Source organism: Cervus elaphus, chromosome 16 (assembly GCF_910594005.1).
Source record: "Cervus elaphus chromosome 16, mCerEla1.1, whole genome shotgun sequence".
Taxonomy (NCBI): Eukaryota; Metazoa; Chordata; class Mammalia; order Artiodactyla; family Cervidae; genus Cervus; species Cervus elaphus.
The window spans coordinates 44757289-44783073 of NC_057830.1; the positions used below are offsets into that span (position 1 = coordinate 44757289).

Genomic DNA, 25785 nt, shown 5'->3' on the forward strand with positions numbered 1-25785 from the left:
ATTGGTTCAAGAATACTAAGTACTGATTGTACTAATAAGCAATCCTTACTTAGTTACATGGGTGGGCTGTATGTTCTTTTCCATTATCAAAACAATTCAAAGGAAAGGTCTAAAAATGCACCTCCAAAGGGTTCATTGTATTATACAAATGCCATTTGCTTTGTAGCTAATGATCAGATCTCAGAAACAGAGACATTATTCCAGGAAATGGTGAATATATTTTAATATTAATCTAACATGTTACTTGTGAAGAAGTATCTGGCAGGCAAGAAAAGTTCTGTGTGTTTTATTTAGGAAAAATTCTGTATCATTTTTTGCTGTAGTTTAAATGATCTCTAAGACTTTGTACAAATGTAGATGTAAAAAATAAAATATACTGTGCACTGTAATTTTTAGAAGCTGTATTTTTTACTGAGCGTAGGGATTATTCAGTAAAAATTTGCTGAATGAATCTGGCTCTAAGAATAAATTTCTTTTAAGGGGGTTTAAATGATACAAAATAATGACTTAGCACTGTAATAAAATGTCAATTTTATTAAAAGTAGATTCCATTCCTTCACACAGGTAAGTTTTGTGTTTTTTTAAAGCCCATTTTATTGTATTGTTTCGTCAGAGTAAGTTGGCTCAGTGACACTGTCACTGATAAAAACACGTACAAAATTAGCACCAAACATCTATAAATGCAGATAGCCACAATGAACTTTCCAATATGTACAATCTCCCTTTACACAGACACACATATATTTACAGCTAATAAATAACACTGAAAGTCAAAGCATTGCTGATATATATATAGTGAAGTCTGTAGCAGTCAGAGGTCCCAGGACCATACACTGATTGAATTCATACTTGCTTAAATTGATGCACCCTTGCTCAAAACCCAAATCCCGAGAATTAATGAATTATAACAATGAAGGGGGATGCCAACAACAGGTCGCACAGCATTTTATTTTAGAGAGAATTCATTCCAAACTGGCTGATGCTAATCATAACATTCCTTCTCCTTTGTACAGGCACAATCGTCTCTCTCAGATGAAGGAGTGTTCCCGCACCGCTGGAACCTTCCAAGCCAAGCTGAGGAATAATTGTACATGTGGGGCTTCATATGTGAATATGTGTTCAGACACCCACACACATTCACAGTTTGGATTTCCAGCAATAGCCTCTGAAATATTTGACTTCTCTATCATTTTATAATAATATATAGAAAAGCATTCTGAAAATATGAGCTCTAGTTTATAAATAAATGTTCACTCACTCTTGACTAGTTGTTAAAAACAACTTTCATGACAATTCATGTGGATATAGCAATTGATCCTTTTCATTGTCCACAATGGTTTTAAGCACTGCCAGTGAACATATGACTGTAACTTTTCTGTTTCTTTACTTAGTAAAAACAATCTTAGTCTAAAATTTGTAGGACTTTGCATGATGCAAAGCTTCATCTTGAACACATATTTTCTTATCAGAGTTAGAGAAGAAACAGACATGCTCAAAGTCTGACAAAAGCATGGCTGAAATAAGCCTAAAATTGAAAGTAACTGTCATACATTAAAGGGCTTCAATGAATATAATTTTGAAAATCTGATAATAAAATTACGGCATCATTTTTTTTCTCTGTAGTGAAAATTCTGTATCAGCCGATGATAACAGGCTCATTTGAAAAGCCTATCTAGGGAAAAACTATTAAAATATAATCTTGAAACAAAGCAGGAAAAGGAAGGGGAAATACTAAACCATAAACTGTAAAGTTTATTAAGATTTAATTGATCTCAACTTTACGTAACTCCTTTAATTTGTAACTTGGTTATGATGCAACCAACCGTAGAGGGTGTTTAAAGGTCCAGGACTTTATCGACTCTATTCTTCATTTCTATCTCCAAGTCACTAGTTCCTGGGTCACTCTTGGACAACATTCCAATGGCAAGAAGAGAGTAATTCCAAGAAAGTAGGGATTTTGATTGATACGTAAATGGGTCCTACTCATGCTGCAAAAATCACTACTTTCTATATTTAGACTCAGAGAAAGCTTTAAGAATGTTATCAATCTAGAAAATGCAGAATTCCAATTAAAAATGAGATTCAAATCAATTTTAGGCTATGGCTAAACTTACTACATGAAGAGATCTGATTATTTTACCATTTTAAATAACTCTTTATTTTTTTCTCAAAGGACAGAATGCAGTGCTTTTCATATCTGTTATTTGTTACTGTTGGAAGATGTGCTATTTGGCCACTATATGCCTCAAATTGAATTAGTTTTAGTATTTGAGACTGTCTCCTAAAACAACTAAAAAGGCTAGAGCTGGGATAAATACTCAGGAAAATCCACTTTTCACCATCTAAAGAACTGGGCGTCTTTTGTAAAAGTTACTTCATTCTTCATAGAATTCATATGCTGTTCTTTCTTCTGTAGCTTTGCCAAGTTTCTGAGAGAAAACAGAAGAGGAATGGCAATTTATTATCTGCTTAGTGTTTTATAACCGTTTCTCCCCCCCTCCACCTTCAAGATGAAAAGTAGTCAACCAGAAGTTCAGAACAAAGGTTGTGAGAATAAACGTAATCAGAGGAAGTGGCAGGCTCATAGGAGTCAAAGACAGTCTAATATTTACTTAGCCTTGTCTTGATAAGGAGTATCCTTTTCAGAAGACTGAATCAAATGATTTCAAGATTTAGAAAGATTTCTTACTTCTAAAACTTGTTAAATAACATACCTATTTTTTTCCCCTTTTCTTGTGATATGAGTCTTTCAAAGAGTTTTACCAGAAGATGAGAGAGAAGCTTTTAGTTCACTGACTTAGTCACAGAGGTGAGAAATGGCAGGTTATTAGTCTGAGTCATAATTACCTCCTAGATAAAGTTCAGGAGTTAAAAAAAAAAAAAAAACTCCCTAAATATCTGTTGTTTCAGTAATCTTATCATCAGATGAAGAACATATCATTAAACTATCTTAGATAAAGTCATAACTTACACAAATGTGACAAGAAATACTTGATAAACAGCTAAGAGTTGGTTCCTAATTTTTCAAGTTTTGTTTTGTTTTTAAATTCACATTATAGATTAAAGTTGTGGATGACCTTGGGATAATATATACATAATAAAGTGTATGTTTCTACATAACTTACTCATATATAAAACTTCATATAGGAGTCCCTTTTGAAGAGTTAAAACAAGTATGAATCATCTCAGATTTGTGATGAAGAAAACCAAAGCAATGAAGCTCTTAGTAGAAGTATACACTTAGATAAAAATTCAATTATTCTCCCTGGCTCAATACCAGTAACTATTCTCCATTTCAAGTTTATCTTGAGTGCTTGTACATTAATGTTTTTAATCCAGATGGTGTCATCTTGTCCAAAGTATATATGTCATAATGCCATAAAGTAAAAAACTAAAAGAAGATAAATATTATACATGTATAAAGTCTGAAATCCATACTTATCCATTGATAAACTGTATTATAAAATAGAAATTAAAAGTAAAAGAGATGTGTCACATACGGCCTTTAATATGCCTTTTCTGATTACAGAATTTTTCTGTACTTTTGTCTGTAAATGTAACTGGGCAAGACAAACCAAAAGCAATCAGCTTTTCTATTTCCGGATGATGTTGTGACCAACTTGTCCCATTGTTTTTTGTGTCACTGGCTGGTATGATATGATCTAAGCTTTCCCCCTTTATCCCTACAACCCTTCAGCACTTTCGCCTGGCAGGGGAATGAGTGGAGGACTGGAAATGGCATACTTTGGGAATTCCAGGAGGGGATGTGGTGGAGAGAGGGGCAGTCACATGTTCATTCTCTACTTAGTACTGACGCTCTGGAAAAATTCAGCTGACAGCTGCCATGTGGATTAACCTTAAAGGTCAGGTAGAAAAGAGCCAGGCAGTTGTTTTGAGGTGGAAAAGAGAACCGTCTTCTAAACTCTTAAGTCCACAAGCTTCCCATCTTTGGGGGTTTTGAGATGGATGCTTGGCAGCTGCCCCTTTGGCTCCCTGTCCTGGAATCTGCCGGCACTCAGAATCAAGGAGGACTCTGGTTTCGGCTGATGTTTCATTCCCCTGGGTACCTCCCAGGAGGAGCTGTGCCCACAGCCACGGTGATGGCTACAAACTTGTGCTGTGTGCTCCGCACACAGGTCTGTAAAGGGGGCAAGGCTGCAGTACAGGAAGACGCAGAAGGGAAGATTCTGTGGTTCAAGAAGTAAAATAAAACCTACCAAGTGCACCAGAGCTGGCAGAAAGAACTGGAAGAAGAAAATAGAGCAAGTACTGCTAAAAGCAAATGGACAGGTCTAATGTGCATGTGTTTGTGTGTGTATGCTCAGTCACTCAGTTGTGTCCAACTCTTTGTGACCCCATGGGCTGTAGCCCTCCAGGCTCCTCTGTCCATGGGATTTCCCAGGCAAGAATACTGGAGTGGGTTGCCATTTCCTTCTCTAGGGCATCTTCCCGATCCAGGGATCGAACCCGCATCTACTACATTGGAAAGCGGATTCTTTACTACTGAGCCGTTAGGAAGCCTCCTAATGTGTATACAGAAGACTTTAAGAAAGACCACCTGAAGGTTCTCATCACAAGACTCAATCCAAGCCTCTACTTCAGGGGTGAAGGGCAATGTATGAAGCAGCATCCCTTGGAGAGCAAGTTCAAGATACCCAGAGAGCCTGAGCCCATGATGCTCACCAGCCAGACTTTCTATTCAGAGACTTGTCATGGCATTTCACAAATATCACAGGTGACTTTCCTTTCTGCATATAAGACATTTTCTCCCGGGAACAGAAGATCACCCTGTGGAAGAAAATGTATGTGAACACAGCATATTGGAACAATAAAAATGACTGTTCAAAAATAAATGCTTCTATCAGGGTTGTCTGAAACTTACATGATTCTTCTGACTGTTTTGATATTTCTAATAATGAACTGTTTATACTCAGGCCATTCCAGTCAGCAACACATCTGAGTCAGATGGTTATTTGAGGGCTTAATGCACTGTTGGGCAATAAAGCTAGTTCATGAACATAGACAGGCATACAGATAGCCTGGAGCAGGTTTAAAGTCACCAGGCTTTTACCAAAAGATGATACAAGATCAACTTTACCACTTTTTAGTGTCTGCATTAAGGAATTCAGAAATCAGTCTTCAACTGGCCCTGCTAGAGAAACACATACTCTGTATAGCCTCTCCATTCACAACTTCTTTCCCTCCTCCACTTTGGTTATAAAAGGAAATGACACAAGAGAAATATATTATTGATCCTAATTTAAAGAGTCATTTTTATTTACAATAATGGTATACTGTAGTTTGCAAAATCCCTGTACATTCAGTATGAAAGAAAGTGAAAGTGTAGTCACTTAGTCGTGGCCGACTCTGCATTCCCATGGACTGCAGCCTGCCAGGCTCCTCTGTTCATGGAATTCGCCAGGCAAGAATACTGGAGTGGGTAAGCTGTTTCTTTCTCCAGGGGATTTCCCAACCGAGGGATTGAACCCAGGTCTCCTGCATTGTAGGCAGATTCTTTACCTTCTGAGCCACCAAGGAGGCCCCATTCAGTATAAAAGTTTTAAATCCTCTGAGGCTCTCTAGACAATTCATTTTATAGATCTATGTGGATTTGGGTGGGGGAGAGAGGATGAGATTATCTTGGAATCTCATCCTTCTTGAAGAGGTTGGTTTTTATTTTGTTTGTTTTTAAAGATTTGGCTATATCTCTTGGCATGTGGGATCTTAGCTGCCCAACCAGGGACTGAACCCACACCTGCTGCAGTGGAAACTTTCAATCTTAACAACTGGACTGCCAGGGAAGTCCCAAGAGGTTGGTTTTAATCTCTGAATGTCCAAGTGGCATCACTAAGGTTCTCTGCATAACTGTGTTGTGCTTGCAGGAATCAATGCTAAATGAGAAGTTGAGATTGTTGGCTCCTAATCTCAGCTTTACTCAATGATTGTGGCAACTCAGTTTATGTTTTCTTTCCATGAAATGCAGAAATATCATTACTTCTCTATATAATAATACTCTTAAGAAATAATAAGCATAATTATCTAGGTATATAGTTTCAAATTAATTACATAGACAGCCTCAGAGGATTTAAAACTTTTATACTGAATGGGGCTTCCTTGGTGGCTCAGAAGGTAAAGAATCTGCCTACAATGCAGGAGACCTGGGTTCAGTCCCTGGGTATAGGTATATAGTTTTTAAGACAAAGCCTACTAAAGTTTCACCTGAATGTTGGAGGCTCCAGAAATACTATTTCTAGTAAAGACAACTGAGTGAATCGGAAGTGAATGGAGAAAAATTAATTACTTTTTTTGAGTCTCTCCTGCCTTTACTCTGATCTTCCCAATATCAAAGCCGGGGCTGCTCCACCAGCTGGACCAGCTGAAGTATGAATCGCTAATCCATTTGAGTTTCAACATTAGCAGTTCTCCAATATCCACCTCCGTGTAAAGTAGAAAGGAGTATGTCTTATTTGTGGAAACTTCAGGCCTGAATAAAAAATCAACATATTTGGTTAGTTCTGAAAATCAGAATTTTTTCCCTTTCTCTTTCTCCTAAAAGGTAAATAGCTTTATTCTTTGGGGAATATTTTAAAAATGCAAAAAATGTCCAACAAAATACACAAGATGAATGTCAATGGCACTTAAGAGTATTTTGAAAGATGGCTACACCCCTTTAAAGTATTCCAACTTTTAACAATATGAATTATGTAATATAATTCTTAAGAGAAAAAATTCATAAGTCCATCATTTAGAGATATTGTTTTCATTTTCGTATATTCCCTTCCTATTTGTATTGATATGTGAACATGTGTTTCCTTTGTCACAATCATAGTGTACATGCGGTTCTCTATTTTTTCTTTATTCACTTCATGTTTTACCTTCCACTTTTTAACATGCTTTACCTAGTTTTCTATAACTACACTTTTTAGAGGCTAGATTGATTTTATTGATTTGTTGAACCACAATTCACTTAACCATTGCCTCAGTTTTGGACACTTACTTTGCTTCTAATTTATGCTACTGTGGGTTCCACTGTAATGAACATCTTTTGCCTTTTAAAAAATTTTCTATTGAGTACACCTTTTTTTAGGAGTCCTATGTCAGGGGTCTGGGATCTAATGCCTGATGATCTGAGGTGGAGCTGATGTAATAATAATAAAAATTAAGTGCACAGTTCATGTACTGCTCTTGAATCACTGGAACCATCCCCTATCTCCTGATCTGTGGAAAAATTGTCTTCCACAAAACAGGTGCCTGGTGACAAAAAGGTTGGGGACTGCTATCCTATGTCCTTTCTGTTCCTCAGACTGATGGTCAGGGCAGGTAACAGTGCCATAATAAACCCCCGTGCTGAAGGTAAAAATCCTGTGGCTACTCACAGAGTGAAAGGGATGTTCTCGCTCTCAGCCACAGTGCCATACAGAGAGATCTGGAAGGCCTGGTTGGTGTATGTATTACTCTCAGTTCCAGAAAAATGTATCTTTACTTGGTAATGGAAGACTGTAGAGAGAAAATCAGAACAAGCTCTGATCAGTCTTTATGGAAACACCACAGCACAAGCAAGCATGCACTCTCAGCAGCAGACTGCTTCTTACTAGTGATCAACAGGAAGTGTTCATACATGACTATAAATGTGACTCGGAAAGATTGCTTCATATCTGTACAGTGCTTACTACTAGAATATTCAGGCTTTGAATTCTATTCCCTTGCAGAAGAGTGTGGTTCTAGTGGATAGGAAAAATCCAGGTGTACCTGACTTGGTAAGCAGACCCAGAAAGTAGTCATCTTTGATCGGGTACTGGGCTTCCTAAGCAACTCAGATGGTAAAGAATCTGCCTGCAATGCAAGAGACTCAGACTGTTAACAAAATGGGAGTATCTTAGAAGGTTTGGTATATTCTTCCCTCTCAGGACTACTTGTATTTTCAAATACAGGTGGTTCCTGCCTTCACTTAAAGCAGACTTTGTTGTTTGTTGTTTAGTAGTTCAGTCACATCCAACTCTTTTTCGATCCCGTGGACTGTAGCCCACCAGGCTCCTCTGTCCATGGGATTCTCCAGGCAAGTATACTGGAGTGGGTTGCTATTTCCTTCCATAGGAGATCTTCCCAACCCAGGGATTGAACCTGCGTCTCCTGTATTGTAGTCAGATTCTTTACCACTGAGCCACCTGGGAAACCCCAAAGCAGATTTTAGGAGCTGGCATCCTTTTTCTGCAAAGGATGAGAGTAAAGAGTTTAGGTTTTGCGTGCCAAAGAGCCTCTGTCTCAACCACTCAACTCTGCCATGAAGGCATGAAAGCAGCCTTAGTCAATACAGAAATGAATTAATGTGGTTACATTCTAACAAAAGTTTTTTTTTAAATAAGCAGATGCTGGGCTGGAATTGGTTCATGGGCCATAGTTTGATGACTCTGTATGAATGGTTTCACATGAACGCAGCCTGGTACGAATGTGGTGGCCCACGCTAATGGGCACAAGTGCAGAGGATGGTGGCAGGCAGGACCTCTGTGCAGGGTAGCGTACTTGAGCCCGGGGCCTCACTAGCAGTGGGAATTAGGAACTCCAGCAAAATGCATTAGCGTGACTTCCCCTCTACCAACAGAAACACAAATGAGGGCTCAGAATGGAGCAACACTGTTTTATTGTCTCTCCTGCAGTGGACAAAATCAGTACATGTGATGCAACAAGCATGATAATAAAAAATAAGATCAAATCCATTTTCCCATTTATAACAGTCTCCAGCCTACCTTTGTAAGGCATCTGAGAACGAGTCTTCAGGTACATCTTGCTGCTTCTTTTGGCTCTGACCTTGTTGATCTCGTAGCCCATGTTGTTGCAACGGTTCTTTCTGCAGCTCAGGCAGAGACCTTTCTCAAAGGCTTCTTTGGAATTGCACCGGTAGGCCTTACTTGGATTTTCTTCATTCAATAGAGAGTCAATGAAGAGATGAACGGAACGCTCGTGGGAGCACTTCACTAGCTGGTCCACATCTGGGGAAAAAGAGACACAAGGAACATTTCAACTCTGTGACGGTTCACAATGAGTGTTTCATCTTGCATGTTTAATACAGCTGAGATGTGGTGTTAGAACAAAATGATCTCCTTTATTGTAGGTCCTGTTTAAGGAGGCACTCTTGATAGCAGCTTTCTTCCCTACTCCAAGAGTGTTTAAAGTTGACAATTTTATCAGGAACTTTAGACACTTATGCTGTCTTATATGTGTATCTTTACGAAGCTATAATAAGGATATCCAAGATAGAAGTTGATTTCCCCCAGTTCATCACACCTTTTACTTATATTGAAACTATATAATACCTCTAGATGGTTCTGGAAGTATACCCCTAGAAACCACATCATAGGTATAATTGCCATATTAACAGCATTTTATCATAGATACTGTGAATAACTGAGGAGTGTGTCACTGTTCATGATTTCTACATTAAATTATAGCAATAATAGAATTATTGATAATTATTTCTATAATTTCTGTAATTATAAAATGTATTATTTCTATATTTCTATAAATGCATAATTATAGAATTATGGAAATAATCAGCAATGTCATAAAAGTACAACTTTTTATCATAAGCTTTTTTAACAATTAAAATTAGCAACATTATCCTGTAAATTCTGTAAAGTATGCCTAAAACATTGGAGTATATTGGTTATAGGTAGGTCCCATTGTCCACAAGGTATGCAAAGATCCCTTAAAACAAATCATAAAATTAACACATACTAACATGATTATTTGGAGAAGGCAATGGCACCCCACTTCAGTACTCTTGCCTGGAAAATCCCATGGACCTGCACCTGGTAGGCTGCAGTCCATGGGGTCGCTAAGAGTCAGACACGACTGAGCGACTTCCCTTTCACTTTTCACTTTCATGCACTGGAGAAGGAAATGGCAACCCACTCCAGTGTTCTTGCCTGGAGAATCCCAGGGACGGGGGAGCCTGGTGGGCTGCCGTCTATGGGGTCACACAGAGTCGGACACGACTGAAGCGACTTAGCAGCAGCAGCAGCAACATGATTATTCAACATTAAAAACTAATATTAAACCGTATTTTCTTCTTAAAAACTTGGAATATTTATTCTTGGGGAATGGTGATTTGTTTTTGATTTGTACATCTCTTTAAAAGACTGGCAAAAGAAATTTGGACTAATTAACATGTCCTTTACTTTTAGTAGAATTAAAAATAACTCTACTGGTTTTGCACTGTATTCAAAGTTTAATGTGTAGCAAGATAACACTTTATCAAAGGCAAGGCAGTTTTCTTGCCATCTCACTGTTTGCTTGTTTTTTTCCCTTTTATTGCTGCAAGTGTAGTATTCAGCGCAGCTTACTATATAATACAAGATGAAATGTCTATCTGACCCCAGGAAGTATTGAGGCTCCAAGGTGATTATGCTAAAATGTGACAGACTTCTTCAAAATCACATCTTGACTAAATGTATACTCAAACTATGTACTTGTGGAGAATGGTAGGGCACTTGATCAGTAAGAGTTAAGACAACAACTTACATTTAGTTAACTTCTGAATTATATTTACCTCCAAGGCCTCTCTCTGCAATCACACGGAGAGCTTCCCCAATGTTACATCCTGGTTGGAAAGTGCCTCCGTTAGGGTAAATGTCAACATGCCCCACTGGTTTCTGGATTCCGATACTTCGGCCAGGTGACCCCCTGGTGAATGTGTGTAAAACGTCTACAAAATCTGCATCATCAGGAGAAAGGCGACTTGGAGCTTCTGCATACTCGAAGTTAGGTCCAGCTGGATCTAGGCCTTAGCGGGAAAACAAAAAGTCCTCAGAGATTTGTATTTACTTATATATCTGGCTGCATGAGGCCTTAGCTGTGGCACGTGGGAGCTTTCATTTCATCACGTGGGGTCTTCCCTTTGGGCTGCATGAACTCTCCAGTTGAGGTGTGTGGGCTTAGTTGCTCCACCGCATGTGGGATCTTAGTTCCCCAAGAAAAGATGGAACCTGTGTTCCCTTCATGCGAGGTGGATTCTTAACCACTGGACCACCAGGGAGGTCACTCAGAGATTTTTTAATTCCCACTAGTTTTAGTTTCCATCAGTATCACCTTAGCATTCCATTGCTCATCATTTGAATGTAACTGGCAGTCACAGATTGTTATCAGCTCCAATTCTGTACTGACTGAGTTTTAAATTAGGAGATTCATAAAAGAAGGCTTATCTCTTCTTCAAATAAAATTTGAATTTCTCAAATTAATCATTAAATAACAATTTTGACACAGGATGACTTGATTCCCTTTTGTAAATTATTTCTGTGCCTGGTTAGAAGGCCTGTAAATAGTGCTGGGCTTTCTTCCTCTCTACACAGGCCAAACCATCTACTGCCATTGGCCCGGATGACAGGTCTCCTTTTCCCAAATGGCCTCTGGTGTGGGTCCTTTTCCTTTTTTTCCAGTTTTGATGTGAGAGGTCAGAAATACGTGTGCAATACACTATCACAGCACAGAGCAGAGGGAGGAGGGAAACGGGTTTCTGAGCTGCCACTGGGCTTCCTGTGTTTAACTCGGCATCGTTTCTCTGCTTCTGCCAGTAGATGGTGAGCCCATGAGAGCAAGGGTCTGGATTTTATCTTATTCCAGAAAAAGAGCCCTCCCATGTGATAATCAAACGGCCAGGCATACCCAGGAGGGTAACATGCATATGTTTATTTGACAAGCATCCTGATTCTCTTTCAGAGCAACAGGCAATGCAGTTCTTTCGTTTTAAGAGAAAATGGCATTGCTTTCTTACCGGTAATCCTGTTGACCTTCTTATTGGTCAGACTTCCTGCAATACCAGCAGCATGGGCCCCAAGGCTGTATCCCAAGAGATGCACATTGTCCAGGGGATAGTTAAAATCATCCTTTGGAAGATGAACAGAAAAGAGTTTTTACAGTTCTTTGCAAAATATCAATGCTAAAAGAAACAAAAGTTGAATAGTATTTCAAATAAATAAATATCATTTTCAAAACAGAGGCAATACTGAAACTTAACTCTTTATTTTAATTTCTTGTTACAGGTAAGAGGAACATAGACTATATTGTTGAGATTTTTTTCTTTCCTTACTAATATTTAAATTAGAGAAGTTTTCCAAATGTCTGAAATAGAAATGTATGGAAATGTGAATTTCCATACATCTGAAAATATATGTATATGTGTATATTTATGTATTAGAGTAGGAAATGGCAACCCACTCCAGTATTCTTGCCCAGAAAATTGCATGGGCAGAGAAGCCTGGCAGGCTACAGTCCATGGGGTCACAAAGAGTTGGACATGACTAAGCGACTGAGCACCATATTTATATATAGGTATTTATATATATATAGACACACACATACAGATATATATTTAACTCATCATTTTCTACTCAAATACCCTGTGTTACTTTATTCTTTAAGGTTGCTCAAGCAATGACTTAAAATCAGAAAGTATTACAGAGGATGGGACACATATGGGCCAGCCTTCTCATTCAACAGATGAGAAGTCTGAGTTCCAGGAATGTGATCTGATTTGCCCAAGTTCACTCTCCTGGTTAGCAAAAGAGTCAAGAAAAGAACTTTTATCTTTTAATGCTAGATTCAATAAACAGAGCTTATTTTTTAAGTACCTGGCTTAAATAATGGCCTGTGAGAGTACTATCTTCATTTCAACCCCAAGATACTTTCCAAAGGTAATTTTCAGAGGATGACTTCAGAGAGTCAAAGTGAATAAAGCTCCTGACCTTCAGTTACTTCATATCCTACACACTTTTCAGCCATTTTTTCCCCTAGCTCATCTCCATCACTCCTCCAACTCTCAACAAAAATCCAAATGTTTAATCCACACTAAGGACTGGACTGAACTGAACTGAACTGAACTGAAGGAAGAAGTAATAATAAAATTTTCATCAAAAGATTGGTATTCTAACAGGTCAAAGCCTCGATAAAATTTCCATGTGCCAGCCAACTGGTAGGGAAGGATTTGGCTGAACATGACATCTTTCCTCTGCCCTGAAATAACAAGTTTTTGTCTGTTCTGCCCACTAAGAACTAAGAACTAAGGTTCTTGGTCTCAGCAAATCTATTCACTATGAAAATATCAAAGGACAGTGCAGGGCAGGACTATGCTTTATGGATTTTATAGCTTTATCATTTTTTATCATAATGCTACTATTAGCTGAAAAAAATAATGTCCATGCTTATTCTGAAGATATGAGTTGACCCAAAAAAATATCTATATCTAAATGTAAAGGAATAAAGGGCTTCCCTGGTGGCCCAGATGGTAAAGAATCTGCCTACAATGTGGGATACCCAGGTTCGATGCCTGAGTCGGGAAGATCCCCTGGAGGAAGGCATGGCGACCCACTCCAGTATTCTTTCCTGGAGAATCCCAAGGACAGAGGAGCTTGTCAGGCTGCAGTCCACAGGGTCGCATAGAGTCAGACAAGACCGAGCAACTGACACTTTCTCTTTTTTCCCACAAAGGAACAAAATCAGTTGTTAGTTCAGCTCTAGTCAACTGGTCTGTTTTGGACATACAAGGCTCCTTCCCCCAGTCTTACCGCCATCCAGTTCATAAACTTGGCCACATCCTGTCCCACCAGCTTGGTGTACCCCGCAGACACTGGATAATGATGCTGGGCCCGTGACAGCCAGTCCACCACGATGACGTTGGAGTCCGGTTCCCTCTTGTACAAGGCAGCCACGAGCTTTGGCACCCAACTCTCATACATGCCTGTTACCTGAAGAGAACGATACAAGCATCCTTAAAATGCCCACTTACAACTTGCTATATTAATAGATAACATATGTCAACCCCATACATTAAATGGGGGGAAAAATCCATAGGAAGCCCGTTGGCTCATCAGTAAAACTTCAATAATTTATAGTATTGAAATGAAAGATCAATCTGAGCAAGTTAAAATTTACAGTATAATGACAGACTATTTTAAAAGAAATTTAGTTTAAATACTTTCAATTGGGTTAATAAATATTTCCCAACAGAAATATTTTGGGCAATGTGAGTATCCTTTATTCTTTTTTTTTTCATTTTCCTTTTTCAATTTTTAATTAGAGGATAACTACTTTACAATATTATGATGGCTTCTACCATACATCAACATGAATCAGTCATAGGTATATAGGTCCCCCTGCTTTGAACCCTCCCACCTCGCTCCCCATCACACCCCTCTAGGTTATCACAGAGCACTGGCTTTGGGTTCCTTGTGTCATACATCAAACTCTTACTGGCTATCTGTTTTACATATGGCAATGTATATGTTTAAATGCTTTTCTCTCAAATCATCCCACCCTCTCATTCCCCCAGTGTCCAAAGTCTGTTTTTTCTCTCTGCGTTGCCTTTGCTACTCTGCAAGTAGGATTGTCATCTTTGCTGTCTTTCTAGATTCCACAGCTTTACTCTTATAAAGGGTTATTTACATACAAAATTTGATGTGATAATAAAAAAATAGTTTTAAACATACTATTCTAACAGAAGATAATTTTATTTAGCAATCTCTTAATACATTAGAAAATTATTAGTTTCAGCTCAGACTTTTTCAACATCCTTTCAAATTCTTGATTATCAGAGTGCAAATTAATGAAGTTTAATTATCAAATTTCCAAAATTATGAGACTGGTTTTGTTTTGGAGATAAGCAAACTGCCATCTGTAATTCTTTGCTTCTTGTTGATAAAGGCCCCCAAATTCAAAGTGAAAAGATTTATGCCATCAAAGAGGAGACACTGAACATCTTGGCGAATATGCTTATTTTAAAATAATGGAACACATTGAAAAAAAATACAGATGACAAAATTTCATGCCATCCTGCCAGGAGCCTATACACAGAAAAAATCTGTTTTAAATCTACCCACCCCTAATACAACCTGAGAGCTGATCATACTGTAGCCCTAGTAAATGTCATGACTCAACAGACAAAGAAGATTCTGAAATAAATGTCTTAGGCTGCTTTTAAGGGGAAATCTGGAAAACCTGTATTCTTCTTAGAGTAACGCCAATAGAAAAAATAAGACTCTTGAATTCCCAAACCAAGGGACTTCATTTGAAACTTTGATCTTATGTGGTGAGTCCTTTCAGATCTGCTTCCTTTATTATTATTTTTTTTGTATTTGTTTTCTTTTTTTAAATTAATTTACTTTTTATTTATTTATTTATTTTAATTTACTTTTTAATTGGAGGATAATTGCTTCTTAACATTGTGTTGTTTTCTGCAATATATCAACATGAGTCAGCCATATACTTCCATTCTGTTTAATCTATTTTGTAGGATAAAACATTAAAACATGAACTCTCGATTCACGCCTGACACAAACAAACTGGGCAAATTTTCACCACATTGCTGTGCTCTGTGGAGGGAAAAAGCAAGCCTGGGACTCAGGAGATGTTGGTTCCAATCCCAGTTCTTCCCCTAATTACGTCTATGAACACAGGCACTGTTTTAATCTTACCAGGGCACCTATGAAACAAAGAAATCAGATGATCTGGAAGTTACTCTCCACTCCTAAATGTCTTCTTGTGACCACTTTGGTTCCCAATCTACTTGCAGTGATAAAACGCCAGCTCTATAAGCTATATGGAAACAGTGACAGACTTTATTTTCTTGGGCTCCAAAATCACTGTAGATGGTGACTGCAGCCATGAAATTAAAGGACGCTTGCTCCTTGGAAGAAAAGCTATGACCAACCTAGACAGCATATTAAAAAGCAGAGACATTACTTTGCTGACAAAGGTCCGTCTAGACAGAGCTATGGTTTTTCCAGTAGTCATGTATGGATGTGAGAGTTGGACTATAAAAAAGCTGAGCACCGAAGAATTGATGCTTTTGAACTATGGTGTTGGAGAAGACTCTTCAGAGTCCTTTGGACTGCAAGGAGATCAAACCAATCAATCCTAAAGGAAATCAGTCCTCAACATTCATTGGAAGGACTGATGCTGAAGCTGAAGCTCCAATACTTTGGCCACCTGATGTGAAGAGAAAAGACCACGCATTAGAAAAGACTCTGATGCTGTGAAAGATTGAAGGCAGGAGCAAAATGGGACGACAGAGGATGAGATGATTGGATGATATCACCGACTCGATGGACATGAATTTGAGCAAGCTCTGGTAGATGCTGAAGGACAGGTAAGCCTGGCGTGCTACAGTCCATGGGGTCACAAAGAGTCAGACACAACAGAGTGACTGAACTGTAACAGCAACCCAACATAGGACTGGAAAACAAAGACCCACCTTCTTTAGCTCCAAAAAGGTAATATTTCCAGCTTTTTTCCTTCTCAGTTTCCTTAAAGCAGTACTAATTTTTAATGGCTTTGATTCACAGGCACAGCTGCACTAGAAGTCTTCCTTGCCACCTGCACCAGGTGGTCCCACTGAAGAAGCCAGGTTGTTCACTGAAATGCCTAGATGCACAGATCACCTAGTTCTGTGCAATGAAACTCAGTCCCACAGAATATAAGGAAGCCAGGTTGTTCACTGAAATGCCTAGAAGCACAGATCACCTAGTTCTGCGCAATGAAACTCAGTCCCACAGAATATAAGGAAGCCAGGTTGTTCACTGAAATGCCTAGATGCACAGATCACCTAGTTCTGCGCAATGAAACTCAGTCCCACAGAATATAAGGAAGCCAGGTTGTTCACTGAAATGCCTAGATGCACAGATCACCTAGTTCTGCGCAATGAAACTCAGTCCCACAGAATATAAGGAAGCCAGGTTGTTCACTGAAATGCCTAGATGCACAGATCACCTAGTTCTGCGCAATGAAACTCAGTCCCACAGAATATAAGGAAGCCAGGTTGTTCACTGAAATGCCTAGATGCACAGATCACCTAGTTCTGCGCAATGAAACTCAGTCCCACAGAATACAAGGAAGCCAGGTTGTTCACTGAAATGCCTAGATGCACAGATCACCTAGTTCTGCGCAATGAAACTCAGTCCCACAGAATATAAGTGGTCTTATTAAGCAGTGAGGCTAATGATAGAAATTACCACTATCTACTGATACTGGGTGAATCATGTCATCTTAGTGTGAGGAGGAAATATTTTTCAAAAATTCCTAAATTACAAAATTCTCTCAAAGACAAGCTGAGATACCTGAGATATTTATTTCTGTCATATGAATGTTAAGCTTAAACTTTTTTGAAAAGTATTAAAAGCTAAGTTCTAAATATAGCCAAAATGTGTTTAAAATAACCAAAAATTATATTTTCCAATATAAACCTCTTAAAATGTAAAAAGATCTATGTCAGAAATTTGAAAATGTAACTTTATCATAAGATATATAATATGCTACCTGAACTCTAGCAAATAGATGTGTTTTGTTAAAATAAATATTCCTGTGAATTCCGTTAGTTGTTGCCTTCATCTTTATAAAAGTAATAACAATTGTCCTACACTGTCAATAACAAAGGCACTTAAGTTATGTAGGAAAAAAAATCAGGAGTAGAAATAGCAACCATTAGCAGATTCACTTCATTAAAGTTAAGTATCTATTACCACATTCACAAACTCTGGACATAATGGAAAGATAATATTTCTTTACGCATCAATTTTATCTAAGTTCTTTTTAATAAGCTATAAAAATCTGCTCATTAAGAACTGAAAATATTGAAAACAAACTAGTTAAGTAAGAACAATACCATGTGAAGGGACTAGCAGGTATATTTAAAGAGAGCTACTTTTTTCATATTCTTGAAAAGTAAATATAAGCAGTTTTCACCTTTCCTAATCATCTTGCCTGACAGTTCCCTGGCTAGCCCTCTTTCATCTCTAGAAAAGTTCCTTAAGTTTACAGTTGGAGAATGTTGGGAGGGGAGGGAGGTCTAGTCTAAATTCATTTTTTTAACAGAGCAGTAAACTGAGGCCCAGTAGTAAGAAGTGGCTGGATCCAGTCACAGAGCTAGAGAATGGCAAAGCAGAACAGAAACAGTCTCTTCCTTCCACCCCCAGCCCACTCCTCACTCTCACAGCTCATCTTCCTTAGGAAAGGACTTGGGCGAGGCGCCGGATGAATCAGGCCCACGCCAGGTTTCCATCGCTTCCTCTGACCTACACTCTGCTCTGTCCTTGAGCAAAGGCTAGGGGAATGGCCAGTTTGAGGTCACAGCTAGGTACCATGGTAAATTGAAGGCTAGCACTGTCCAGAGGAAGTGCCCATGAACTTGTGGCTTTTCTTATACACTTTTTAAACATTTATTTTTAATTGAAAGATAATTGCTTTACGGTATTATGTTGATTTCTGCGAAATGTTAACATGAATCAGCCATAGGTGTACCTATGCTCCGTCCCTCCTGGACCTCCATCCCACCTCCCTCCCTACCCACTGCTCTTGGTTGTTGCAGAACCTCCTGTGAGTTCCTGCGTCACGCAGCAAGCTCCCATTGGCAATCTATCTTACCTACGGTTATGTCTGTTTCTATCTTACATATGGTTATGTCTGTTTCTCTCTATCTTACATACGGTTATGTCTGTGTCCATGTTACTCTCTCCACACACCCCACCCTCTCCTTCTTCTCTCACCCACGTGCATACATCTGTTCTCTACGTCTGTATCTCCATTGTTGCCCTGCAAATAATTTTATCCGTACCAGCTTTCTAGATTCCACATATATGCGTTTTTATCTTTCTGACTTACTTCACTCTGTATAGCAAGCAACTTGTGGCTTTAGAATCCTCAATCCCCACCTGAGCCAGAACTGCTTTTATTCCAGTTTAAAGCAAAGCCATCACTGGGTTCCCATCACTGGGCTCTCAACAAGGCTGTTAAAATGCTTAGTTCATGCCATTCTACTCCTTCCTAAAGAGCCTTCCTTACCGTCCAGCCATGGATCACCACAAAGGTTTTGCTGCTGTGGTTGAAGTGACAGTTAGCCACAGACTCCGTCACTCCAGGAATGAGGTGGCAAGTGTCCTCAGCGGTGTCTTCAGGAGTCCTGAGAGCAAATTTACTTTCAATGTCTCTAAAATCTTTTCCTCCTGTAATCCCTGAAAAGGAAAAATTGGATAGGAGGTTAATTAGGGGGTGGTTTGTTTTATTTGCTGGACTAGTGTGTTTTAGATTCACAAGCAAATACCACTAACGCTACTTTTGTTTCTAAAGTAAAAAAAAAAAAAAAAGAAAGAAAGTGGATTGCAAGAGAATGGTTGATTCTCCAGTGGTACTCAGAGTTGACAGTGCTCCAGTGCTCAGTTGTATCTGACACTTTGCAGAGGATAAGATAGTCGAATGGCATCACCAACTCAATGGACATGAGTCTGAGCAAACTCCAAGAGATAGTGCAGGAAAGAGAAGCCTGGCATGCTGTAGTTGTTGGGGTCACAGAGAGTCGGACATAGTGACTGAACAACAAAAACGAACAACAACAAAGCTTGTTTGAGGGAAGACTGTTTCCTTTTCACTAGCATTATTTTTAAAAATTTTAACAAGAAGAAAAGTTGGAAGCATGGGGAAATTTTGAATGGAATAATTCTTACCCACATGGAAAGATATATCAGTTCAAAATTGCTTTAAAAGATCCTTTAGTGATTTGTTCAGAAATATCTGTCTTATGCATGAATCATGATTAATTCTTTCCCCCAATATTTCTTTCCTCACTTATGTCTTTACAGACTTCCACACAAAGCCGACGCTTAAAATACTACAGCGGGGGTGGTTTTGGAAAGAATCCATTCTTCATTATTAAGCCCCAACTGAATCAGGAGAGAAAGAAAACTTTGGCCTATTTTTGAATCTCTGGACAATACTTCTAAATGTTGATGAATCGTCACAGGGTATTTGTAGGAAGTACATATAATATCACAGTAACCATTTTAAGTAAATTTTAAGTAAATTGTATTGCAATTTACTTTTGATTTTGCCCAAGAAGTTCTTTTACTGTTAGAAACTGCCTTAGAAAATTTCAAACTAGATTAGTTTCACCCACATCACTCTGTATCAAATAACTTATATTTCCCCTCTTAGCAGTCTTATTTTAACATGTTTGATCAGCAAGCTTTTTAAAGCAGAAATAACCTGAACAATCTGGCAGACAGATCTCACCCACCACCTGGTTGCCAAACTGATTATTTAAGATTATTGCTCTGCATAACTCCAGAAGATAACAGTCACTTTTAGTCTATTTTTTTCTAGAATTATGCAACATGGTGGCCCTAGAGCTGCTGGTGGTTTTGAAATGACTAAGAATATTCTTTGAAATTATTAAGTCAAGATTTGTATATTTCTATGAAAAAGAAGTCTATTCAATCTTTAACTCTTGTACTAGATTACCAAATGGATCACTCAGAGCTCCAATTTCCCACAGCCATCATTTTCTATGGGGTGCATAGCTTGTAAAGAAAAATAGAAGAAAATTCATACATTTGCAAGAAAATTTGTATTTGGAAACTTTTGTTTCGCTTTTCATGGATTTTTTTTTAAGTTACGGAAAGCATAATGAAGCCTTTGACAAGAAAACAGTACCCCTCTATATGTTATGTGATGTTTTCAGTTCTTTGTCTCTTCTATATATGAAATTATAGATGCAACTGGTGTTTAATCAGTCTTTCCCTCTCCTTGGTGTTCTGACACACACCAAAGGTATTTCCACATACCTGGTTGTTTGTAATCCCTTAAGGATGTCTTGGCAATCTAAAGATGAGTGTGCTTTCCCAATTTCTACCAGCCCTCATGCAACTGACTTAGGCCAGGAAGAGTTAGGGAGAAGAATGAACCCTGACTATGGGTCAACAGTATGTTTAGTCATCGTAATATATACACTGGGATTGCTCCTGGCTGGCAGATGAACTGATTTGACTCAATTGCTACTAAGGGAATTATTGTTTTTTATAAATGGAAATGATGCTAAAAGGACATTTCACTAGATCCCCTTAGAAGTAAAGTCACCTTAGAATAGTGTGTTACAGGGGCAGTTGCCTAAGGTTTAATCCTTTATAAGGGCCTCTGTTCTGAACTTGACTCATCATATTAGTAACATCACACCATTAGATGTGTCCTCATCAAACACTAAGGAGAGATTTGGGGGCATCAGGTAAGTTAACAAGTCAATGCATTTCTTGACTATATAATCTTTATCTCTTAATTCCTAAATAAATAACAAAAAATCTAAGTGTGTCAACAAAGGTGAGGAGTTATCTTAATATAGATAATAAATCACAGAGATGAAATTAGGTCAAGTCAAAACCCTTTAAAGGTAAACTATACATTATAGGAGGTACATTATAGGAGGAGCATTGAGCATCCCAGCAAAGTGACTCTAAAGGCAGTTCACAGTTATCAGATAAATAAGATTAACATTTATATGAAGACATGAGGTATATGAGCTCAATTATAATGCCATTCTCTTAAAGTTTTTACTTCCTTCCTTTCTCTGTTTTTCCTGACACACACAAACATACACTCCTAAAGAACTTCATCAGTAATTCATCTCTTCTCTGAGGCTGATGGTCATAGTTATTGACTCAGCTTCTGTAGAATGCTGACTCCCCCCAAAAAAAGGTTTGGGGGGAAAAATCAGTGTTGTTATCTGACTGAATTGATTGGAGTTTTCAGACATTCCAATGTAGACAAGGCGCTTGCTTACCTAACAAGCAGATTTACTTTCCAATTTTATAGAAAAAAATGTTTGCAAAAATAGCAGCTGTAAACTCTACAGCCTAATTTCTCCTCCTGAAATAAAGCAAGAAAGGAGTGTTGAGCTAAAAATACACCGCCAGAAAGAAAGTGAAACTCTCCTACTGAGAAATCTTCCCGTGCCGGACTCCCACCTTTCCAACAGTAATCAATCACGCTCTTGCTGAGCTCTGCTTCATCTGAAGGTGCTGTGAGCTTTTTTGCCGTCATCACTCATCATGTTTAACTCAGATATTAGCCTAGAAACTCACGATGGCCAGTCAAACAGACTTGTAGCTACCGAGCTCTTCCAATTTCCTAACGAGGCCATGCAGAGATTGTTGTGGCTCCAAGAAAAAGAGGGCAGTGCCCATATCCTCATGTTTTTCTTAGAAATAGAAAATGGAGAAGTATAGTCAGAGCCCAGAAGTGGTGGTACTTACCATTCCCTCCTCACACTTATCCCTTTCTACTCTGAATGTCCTACATTCCTACCTAAATTAGTTTGGAGGAGAAAGAGGGCAGAGAGTTGCTGTGATAGGAGAGGCATAATATAAAGAGGGGATGGAGGTTAGAGGGAGAGTGGGAAGGAAGGATGAGGGGTATTAATTTCAAGTCCATTTCCAAATGATTCCTCCCTTACAAAGCATTTATAGCTAGGAAAAACATAGATTGATTAAAATCCAATTTAATTCCTTAATCACTTGTGTGTCCATTTGCATCGAAAAGTAAGGAATTAAAGGGTCTAAGAGGATTCCGAGTCTGGTCTAAATTCCTCATTTTAGGGCTGAGGAAACAAAACCCAGAGAGGCGACACTGACTAGCCCAGTAATTTAGGGTCCTGAATCTCTCAGGGAGTCTGACCAAAACTTTAAAACTGTGAATGACACTTATGTGTGTGTGTTCTTGGTCTAAGTAACATTATCCTGTGATGTACTTTCTGAAATAAGAATTTGGAGTTTGTTCCAACCGTTTTCTCAGATAGCGTAAAACACTATCTAGGGGCACACGCTACTTCTTAAGATGTTTGCCTGTGTGTGTGGTCGGTCACTCTAGTCCTGTAGGACTCTATGGGACCCCCATGGACCCTAGCCTGCTGGGCTCCACCATCCATGGGATTTTCCTGGCAAGAATCCCAGGCTGGGTTGCCATGCCCACCTCCAGGGAATTTTCCCCACCCAGGGATCAAACCCATGTCTCCTGAGTCTCCTTTCTCCTGATGCTGGGATAGACTGAAGGCAGTAGGAGAAGGGGACAACAGAGGAGAAATGGTTGGATGGCATCACCAACTCCATGGACATGAGTATAAGCAAACTCCAGGAGATGGTGAAGGACAGGGAGGCGGGTGTGCTGCAGTCCATGGGGTTGCAAAGAGTCAGACATGACTTAGCCACTGAACAACAACAAATTGAACCTCTAGTGTTCTCAAACTGATCCGAAAGATACTTTTATCAGCTTTCCTTTTTTTAACCTATCAAACATGCTATTTTATATACAGCAGAAACTAACACAAAATGGTTAGGCAATTTTACCTCAACTTAAATAAATTAAAAAATGTTATTTCACACTCTGTGCTGAAATAAATGTTTAGCAGCAAAGTCAGAGACCAACTTCACTATAAAATGAGCCACTCACTGCAGGACGTGCCTCCTGAAAGCACATCCAGGAGGCACCGCCCTAACTGCAATTCCACCGAAGAGGGAAGAAAACGTTGCCTCTTTTTATGACTTGCTTCAGCTGCCTCTTTAGTTCAGCTGCTTGTTAGCTGAACCAAGGCTCAAGTTACACAGGCTGCCTCTATTGTGGGCAGGTCTCGAGCTGGGCGCTCTTCTTCCCTGCAATAAACTCACATCTGGCCTGGACGCCTTAACCCTGGTGAGCGGTGACCGGGGTTCCGCCAGTGGCCTCCCCGCGGCGCCCAAGAAGCCCCAAGAGCTCGGACCGCACCACGGGGCAGGGTGCCCGAGCCGGGCTCAGCTCCGAGAACAGTCCGAGGACAGTAAGGGTAGCCAAGCGCAAACCTGGCAATCTCCAAGTCAGTGGTCAGATTGCTGGTCGCTCTGCCACGTTTTTCACGGCGAGGGGTGGGGGTGAGGGGCGCGGTGGTCAACCCTTCACCGGGTTTGCTGGCGGATAAGTAAAGCCGAGGGTACAGAGTGGGAGCTGGACAGCTTCCCCGGGGCCCCAGTGCGTGCAGGACCCCGCGTGCCCAGGACTTCGCGCCCCGCGTCCTCTCCTCCACGTCCCTCCACGTGGAGAGCAAGAGGGTCCAGAGTTGGGTCAATGCCTTCTCCCCCCAGCCCCCCGCCCGGCTCCCACACGGGCCGGCTTCTCCGGGAGAAGGGGCCACTTTCTATTCGCGCTCCCACTGGCTGGGGCTTAGCTGCGACCAAGGCCAAGTCAGGGTCACCTTGGCCCCCTTCCTTTCATTCCAGGGCCCCTGCAAGAGGAGAGGTTAAAGCAGGCCACCGCCGGCCGAGCCCTTCCTCCCGCCCCCTGGCCCCGCCCCTCACACTCCGCCGGACCTTCCCCGCTCCTTTCCCAGTAGCGCCCAGGCTCCAGGGAACTCAGCCCCAGCCGGAGTAGAGAGGACTGCGCGGGAAAGAGAACGGGGTTCTCGGAGCCGCCCCAGAGAGATCAGGAAAAAATCTCCTCCGCGCTCCTTCTAGATCCCACCCCCGCGACCCTTCCTGAGGCAAGCGCTCGGGCGAGGAGAGTCGCCGGTGCGCATCGCAACCCCTTCCTACTTTCTTTCCTTCTCATCCTCACAACGTGTGCAAATGGCCACTGAGCCTACTCAGCAAGTGGGGAGTCTGCGCGCACAAAACTTACTGTTGGCGGCGACCAGCCCTCCGCGGGAGACGGTCAGACTCTGCAGCCACACGCTCAGAGCCAGCAGAAGTAGGGCCTTGCGCTCCATCTCGGGGGATGTCCCTCTGTAGGAGATGCAGGGCACCGGGCGGGAGCGCGGACAGACCCGTAGACCCGCTGAGCCCGAGGCGGCAGCAGGCTGGAGCAGCGGTCTGGCGCAGAGCAAGTCACCCTTTAAAGGGGAGGGTGGGGAGCTAGAAGCGGCAGGTTTCCTTGGAAGAGGAGGAGGAGGAGGTGGGGGAGGAGAAAATAAGTCTGACACTGTTTCCACTCCACGGCTGCTTTTGTGATTGGAAATATGCAAATAAACCTCATCACCTATTGGCTATAAATTCATAAGTTGGGGGGGAGGGTACTAAATTCACTTCCAAATATTTGAGCAAACTATAATGAGATTCAACTCTGCCAGGGAGAAGAAGGGGAAAGGGCAGAAGGAAAAAATTTACTTTCTCTAGGAGGGCAATTTGCTTTTTGTAAGGGGTCTGGCTTTCATGGGTTCCCTATACAAACACCAAACAAAGGTTTTCATGGCTTTATGTGAAATACTCTGTAATCATCAGTTTTCTAAGGAATGGAAGTTAAGTTGTTAAACTATATTTGGGCAATACCCAACTTCTTTTGATGGCTCGTTTGTAACTTGCAGTGTCTGTCTGTTTGTTTTGTTTTTTGTTCCCCCCACCCCCAATTCTCCTGGACAATGTCAATCTAAGGACCCATGGACACACATTTTTCTGCAGCTTGAACTTGCACAATCTGGTATTTTAACTTTGTAAAATGGATTGGCTTATGTGGTTGAGAAAAGCCCTCTTGCTCTAACTAGTTTCTAATTTTTGCCTCTTGCAAATTATACTCAATCCTCAAACTCACCAAGAAATGCAAAGTAACATTTTATCCTCAGAGGCAGAATGTTGAGGCCAGACAGCCTGAAAGTGCATTGTTATGCTAAATGAAAGAAGCCAGTCACAAAAGACGCATATCCTATTATTTCATTTGCATAGAATATCCACTAATAGGCAAACCTTAGGGACAGAGAGTAGATTAATGATTGCCTAGTTCTGGGGACTAGGGGAGGCAGGAGAATGGAGATGATTTTGGAGGGGATGGTGATGAAAATGTTCAAAAATTACATTATGGTGGTGTTTGTACAACTGAGTAAATTCACTAAAAACATGGGACTTATACATTTTAAATGGGCGAGCTTTATGGTACATAAATTATATTTTAAACAAGATGTGTTCAGATATGCAAGTAAAATAACACGAATAATGAAATCCCTTTGGATATTGTATTTTTTTTTTT

General features: G+C 40.1%; 1 protein-coding gene across 1 annotated transcript; it reads right to left on the reverse strand.

The window, feature by feature from the left end:
- Positions 1 to 929: 929 nt before the first annotated feature.
- Positions 930 to 24845, reverse strand: LPL (lipoprotein lipase). Its single transcript, XM_043927732.1, has 10 exons — positions 24448 to 24845; positions 18823 to 18992; positions 13557 to 13736; positions 11768 to 11879; positions 10547 to 10780; positions 8745 to 8987; positions 7377 to 7497; positions 6302 to 6484; positions 4684 to 4788; positions 930 to 2429 (listed from the first exon to the last, which is right to left on the reverse strand). Coding segments are annotated over exons 1-10 (1437 nt in total). The 5' UTR covers positions 24536 to 24845; the 3' UTR covers positions 930 to 2428.
- Between the last annotated feature and the right edge of the window lie 940 nt (positions 24846 to 25785).

Excerpts from the sequence above, each read along its gene's own strand:
- LPL (XM_043927732.1), bottom strand. The coding sequence starts at position 24,535 with ATGGAGCGCAAGGCCCTACTTCTGCTGGCTCTGAGCGTGTGGCTGCAG. Across the intron at positions 18,993-24,447 it reads AGGGCTGGTCGCCGCCAACA|GGATTACAGGAGGAAAAGAT; the intron begins GTAAGTTTTGTG and ends TTTCCTTTTCAG. Across the intron at positions 13,737-18,822 it reads TGGTGATCCATGGCTGGACG|GTAACAGGCATGTATGAGAG; the intron begins GTAAGGAAGGCT and ends CGTTCTCTTCAG.